Source organism: Haemaphysalis longicornis, unplaced genomic scaffold, assembly GCF_048455015.1.
Source record: "Haemaphysalis longicornis isolate Haplotype H1 unplaced genomic scaffold, Haemaphysalis longicornis Haplotype H1 scaffold_7, whole genome shotgun sequence".
NCBI classification, from domain to species: Eukaryota; Metazoa; Arthropoda; class Arachnida; order Ixodida; family Ixodidae; genus Haemaphysalis; species Haemaphysalis longicornis.
The window spans coordinates 158,505,837-158,511,825 of record NW_027526422.1 but is presented as its reverse complement, the minus strand read 5'-3'; the positions used below and the strand labels follow the sequence as shown (position 1 = coordinate 158,511,825).

At 53.9% G+C, this 5,989-nt stretch overlaps 1 protein-coding gene across 1 annotated transcript; it reads left to right on the top strand.

The window, feature by feature from the left end:
- Window positions 1-494: 494 nt before the first annotated feature.
- LOC144146623 (uncharacterized) lies at window positions 495-5,789 on the top strand. Its single transcript, XM_077678559.1, has 3 exons — window positions 495-1,484; window positions 2,130-4,267; window positions 5,042-5,789. The coding sequence occupies exons 1-3, from the start codon at window positions 495-497 to the stop codon at window positions 5,787-5,789; spliced, it is 3,876 nt and encodes a 1,291-aa protein (XP_077534685.1).
- The last annotated feature ends 200 nt before the right edge of the window (window positions 5,790-5,989 follow it).

Genomic DNA, 5,989 nt, shown 5'->3' with positions numbered 1-5,989 from the left:
GTCGCGAACGAAGCGCCAGACAATCTTGAGCATACGGCCCCTGGAGTTCCCGCGCAAGACATCGAAAGCGGCCCCCAAATAGGGGCCTCCCGACCAGCTGAAAACGTGGCCCGTCGCCTAAACACAACGTCTCGCGCACGGCCCCCAAATCGGGCCTCATGACCCAGACAGAGAGGGAGAGCCCGCCGCCCGGCGGCGATCGGACTCTGAGCCCTGGCCGAGAGCGAGGGAAGTGTAGGAGGGACGGGCAGAGGCAAAAAGGAACGCGACGGAGGAAGACGTGAATTTGTATGCGCAGCGTTTAGTCCAATTAAAACAGTTGTTTATTTGCTTACTGGAAGTTCCGATGCTTGTCATTCAACGTCAAGGACAAAAACTTTGGTGCCGAAACCCGGGAGTCGTCCAATTATTGGCTTCAAAAGACTGCGTGTCTCCACAACGACTTGGACGCTCCGCCAACGAACGACATCGGACCTTCCGGTAGGCTCAACGCCATGGAACGCTGCCTCAAAAAACGTGCCGCTCTCCGCTCTCAAGTCACCCGGATATTGAACGAGTGCCAAGATGCTATGCAGAGGGACCTCCCAGGAAGCGAAGCTGCAGTTCTGCACACTCGGCTGAAAAAAGTAACGAAAAACCTGGAGACCCTCGACAACAAAATCGAGACGCTCGTGCCAGATGAAGACTTCGAGGACGAGTGCGCGCAGGTGCTGGACTACAACGACCGCATCTTATCGTGCCTCACAAGACTCCAGCAACGCATAGACGGCGACTCAGTGCCGAGTGCTGCCCCATTAACGGTCATCAACGAGGTGGTCAGCACAGAGCAAACGCAACGGTCTAAGATCAAGTTGCCAAAACTGGAGCTGATCAAGTTCAGCGGGCGAAGCAACGAGTGGCAGCACTTTTGGGAGCTCTTCGAGGAGGTTGTCGACAAAAATGAAGACCTTTCATCTATCGACAAGTACAACTTCCTCAGGGCGTCCCTCACTGGAGATGCTGCCACCGCCATCGCTGGACTTCCACCGACAGCTCGTTGCTACAACGATGCCGTGCAACTACTAAAAAAACGATTCGGAAACGAGGAACTCCTCATACAAGAGCACTTCAAAAAGCTGATTGATTTGAAGCCTGTTCGGTCGTCGGAAGATGTGCGCGGACTGCGTCGACTGCACGACACCCTGGCAGCCCACATCAGAGGCCTGGAGACACTCGGGCGCAAGCTGGAGACCTTCAGTTCTATGTTGCTACCCATCGCACAGAGGGCGTTGCCAGGGGACCTACTGCTCGATTATAGTCGGAAACGCGTCCTCGACACATCGAACGACGGCCACTACAGCCGACAAACGCCTCACACTGAGGGTGTGCCCGAGACTACCACTGACTCGCAGAAAGGTACCGTGACGTCTTTTTGTCGGCTTCTGGACTTTTTGAGAGTAGAAGTGGAAAGTCGGGAGAACCTGGCTGCTCTCCGTCGCATGGACGTAAGGCAGGAAGTGAAGCATGAGCAAAAAGATCGCCAGAAACAACCTGAACAGCGACCTCAGAGGCATGCATCCTCCATTTCAACGTTGACCCAGAGTGCACGTCAAGAATGCTGCTTTTTCTGCGACGACAACGCGCATTCCACCCAGAACTGCAGCTCTGGAAAGTCTATCGAGGAAAAGAAGAGGATGTTGCTTTCTGCCGGACGATGCTTTCGTTGCACGACGGGGAAGCACCAAGCACGCGCATGCCGTGTGAACGTAAAATGCACGAAATGCAACAAGAAGCATGCCACCACCATGTGCGATCCAACGTATACAGCGAGAAAGTCGCTCGAATCAACGGAGCCTGTCAACAACTCGCACGTGAGCCTAGGAACCGTAACCCATGATGGGGTGCCTGCAGCTAAGACGACGGTCGTCTTGCTTCCAACGGCGAAGGTTATGTGCAGCGGAGAAACTTACAACGCTGAAATCCGCACGCTCTTTGATGGAGGAAGCCAACGCTCGTTTATAACGTCTGCCACATCGAAAAGGCTCGGATGTCAAGTCGTGGGAAACGAAAGATTGACTGTTGGCGTGTTCGGCGGTCGTCGAGAAGAAAAGATGTTCCAGCGAGTAACGGTGACGCTGAACACAAAACAGGGACGCCGGTTCAAGTTGGAGGTGCTGGAAACCGACGTAATTTGCGACCATAAAATACCGGCTCCGCCACAGTCGGTCGCGCATCAGCTTGGACACCTTGACTGCGACATCGCTGACCTCGCCAACGGCGACGCTCCTGAGGACATTGGTTTACTCATTGGCTCCGAGTACATCTGGGGCCTCACAACTGGCCGAATGAGAAAACTCGGCGAAAGTCTGAGGGCTGTTGAGACGGTGTTCGGTTGGAGCGTGCAGGGTCCAATAGAAGGGACATCTCAGCAGAACCAGTGTACTGAGACTGTTACTTTGCGGACATCGGTCGTTGAAGACAAGACGGCAGATGTCCTGAGCAAATTTTGGACCTTGGAATCCATCGGAATCACTGACAAGGAAGAATGCAAGCCAGGCGAATGCGCTGCGATGGAGGTATTCGAACAGACATTAACGAAGGTCGACGGCCGGTACGAAGTGGCACTGCCTTGGAAAACGGAGATATCTCTTGACGACAACAAGGAAATCGCTACGAAAAGGCTGCAGCAGTTAACAAACAGGCTCTTGAAGTCGCCAGAGCTGCTTGAAGAATATGATGCGGTCATCAGACAATACATTGCTCAAGGCATTGTAGAACGCGTCGAAGGAGAAGTGGACGATGGGCAGAACGTCTACTACATGCCACACCAGGCAGTGATTCGTGAGTCCAGAAAACTCCGAATAGTATTTGATGCCTCATCACACCACAAGAACTCGAAGTCCCTCAACGAAAACCTAGAGACTGGGCCGAACTTGACGGCCGACCTTGTCGGACTGCTACTCAACTTCCGCAGACATCGAATAGCTCTCGTCGCGGATATTGAACGAGCTTTCCTGCAAATAGGCGTGAGGAAAGACGACAGAAATGCCCTCCGATTTATGTGGTTCCGTGAGACACCCCAGCCTGGCAACACGATGCCTCCGGTTGACACTTGGAGAATGACACGTGTTCCATTTGGGACGACGGCAAGCCCATTTCTCTTGTCGGCCACTTTACAGCACCACCTGAGTGGCTGCGAGGAGCAGTTTCCCCTCACTGCACATCAATTGAGACGCAGCCTCTATGTGGATGACCTCCTAACGGGAGCCAACGACGAGGAAGCGGCCTTGAAACTCTACAACGATGCTAACGAGATGTTCACTGACGCCTCCATGAAGCTCCACAAATGGTCATCCAACAACGAAAGGCTTCGTTCGCAGTTTGAAGAAGATTCTCGTGGATCTAAGCCGCTCGGGTATCTGTCCGGTGTGCTGAAGGTCCTGGGACTGACGTGGGATCCAATAACGGACGTACTTGCATTTTCGCCTTGCTTGGACAACGCCATATCTGGGTGCAGCACTAAGCGTTCAATGCTGCAAACAACGGCACGGATATTCGACCCGCTTGGCTGGTTGTCACCCTTCATCGTACGTGCCAAGATACTCTTCCAGCAGCTGTGGCGCCAGTGTATCCAGTGGGACGACCCTTTGCCGAGTGCCATTGCTGACGCTTGGGACGTGTGGATCCAAGAACTACGACACCTCCCTGAAATCCAGGTGCCGCGGTTTTACGGAGCGGACATCTCAGGACAACAAACATCGGTATCATTACATGTCTTCGCAGATGCCAGCCCAGCCGCCTACGGAGCAGTGGCTTACATCACAGTCACTAACGACGAAGGTACCATGTCAACCATCGTGATGAGCAAATCACGTGTTGCCCCAGTGAAAGAGTTGACCCTGGCGCGACTGGAACTGATGGCGTGTCTTCTCGCAGCAAGGTTGTGCCGCTACATCCTTAACACTCTGGACGAGCGACCGGCAACGGCCTACCTCTGGACAGACTCCACCATTGCCTTACACTGGATTTTCGGGAACGCGGACCGCTGGCAGCAGTTTGTGCGCAACCGAGTCGTCGAGATCCAAACACTGACCGGTGATCTTTCATGGAGGCACTGCCCTGGAAAGGACAACCCAGCGGATCTCCTGACTCGCGGGCTGCCGGTGGCCCACTTGACAACGACGAAACTGTGGTGGGCAGGACCGTCCTGGATATGCCTAGGGGAGAGCGAGTGGCCTCATGATGTTCTCGACTTTGTGTTCAGTGACTCAGAGCTTGAGCAGAAAAAGCAAGCGAATGTATTACCGACGACGTCATCCCCACCGACTACAGAGGCCATTATTGACGCGCGGAACTACAGTTCGTTAACGAGGATACTGAGAATCACTGCATGGGTGCTTCGTTTTGTTGGCAAAGCCAAGAGAGAAAATAACGAACCTGGACCACTGACAGCACAAGAGTTGGACCGGGCTGAACAGTACTGGGTCCTTCAAGAACAAAGAAAAGGATTCCCAAGAGAAATCGATTCTCTCAAAAACCAAAGAAAAATGCCTACAGACTCACCCTTAAAGAACGTGTCCCTTATGATGGATGACAATGGCCTTCTCAGAGTCGATGGAAGACTACAACGAAGTCAACTCGACTACAACGCAAAGCACCCTATTATACTGCCTAAACGGAGCTGCCTCGCAAAACAGATGGTCGTCCAGTGCCACCGTCAAGTGCTTCACGGAGGCATCCGTGATACGTTGGCGCAGCTCAGAGAAAGGTACTGGGTGGTTGGAGCGAGGCCACTCGTTAAGAAGACACTGAGGGAATGCATAACATGCCAGCGCTTTAGCTCACGGCCGGCCACTCAGGTTACCGCGCCGCTTCCAGCCGATCGCATCTCTGAGGCAGCTCCCTTCGAGGTGACAGGTGTTGATTTCGCAGGGCCACTGCTGGTCAAGGGTGCCACTACGACAAAGTGCTACATTGCGCTGTTCACCTGCGGTGTCACGCGAGCAGTACATCTTGAGTTGGTCAGCGATATGTCAGCGGTCTCCTTTCTTCTCGCCTTCAGACGATTCATTGCCCGCCGCGGTGTACCAAGTACCGTTTACAGTGACAACGCCCTCACCTTCAAGAAAACCAGCAAGGACCTAGCTATGCTATGGAGGGTCATAAGAAACGACGATGTGAGGAGCTTTATCGCAAACACCCGTGTTGAATGGAAATTCATCGTGGAGCGTGCACCGTGGTGGGGTGGATTCTACGAGCGCCTGGTTGGCCTGACTAAACAAGCCCTAAAGAAGACGTTGGGTACTAGTTACCTCACCTTCGAGCAACTCACGACAACGCTGAGTGAAGTGGAAGCCATGCTCAATTCCCGCCCATTGACCCACGTCTACACCGAACCATCTGAGCCTGATGCCCTCTGTCCGGCTTTCTTCTTGACCGGAAAACGGCTAACATCTTTACCAGGACTACAGCGCAAGGAGATCGCCGAAGTGTCTTGCGGCAACCTACAACAAATGCTGACCAGTCGAAGCAAACTGCTAAGCGACTTCTGGAAGAGGTGGGCATCAGAATACCTGAACGAACTGCAGGGATCTAAAATTCACCGAGGAACACCGAGGGACCTGAAGAGTGGGGACTTGGTGCTACTGAAAGAGTCCCTGCAGCCCAGACAACTTTGGAAAATGGGACGGGTTGAGCACACCTTCCCTGGCCGCGACGGAAAAGTGCGATCCTGTACGGTGCGGGTATCCGGGGGATCGACAGTCAGGCGCCCCATCCAAGTGCTCTACCCTCTCGAGATGAGAGACTGAGAGAAATGACATCGTCATTTCGGGGGGGAATGTGTCGCGAACGAAGCGCCAGACAATCTTGAGCATACGGCCCCTGGAGTTCCCGCGCAAGACATCGAAAGCGGCCCCCAAATAGGGGCCTCCCGACCAGCTGAAAACGTGGCCCGTCGCCTAAACACAACGTCTCGCGCACGGCCCCCAAATCGGGCCTCATGACCCAG

Bases quoted from the DNA above. Each gene is read 5' to 3' on its own strand.
- LOC144146623 (XM_077678559.1), top strand. From the start codon at position 495: ATGGAACGCTGCCTCAAAAAACGTGCCGCTCTCCGCTCTCAAGTCACC. The intron at 1,485-2,129 runs GTAAGGCAGGAA...AACACAAAACAG, and splicing joins CTGCTCTCCGTCGCATGGAC to GGACGCCGGTTCAAGTTGGA. The intron at 4,268-5,041 runs GCAAGCGAATGT...TCTCGCCTTCAG, and splicing joins TCAGAGCTTGAGCAGAAAAA to ACGATTCATTGCCCGCCGCG.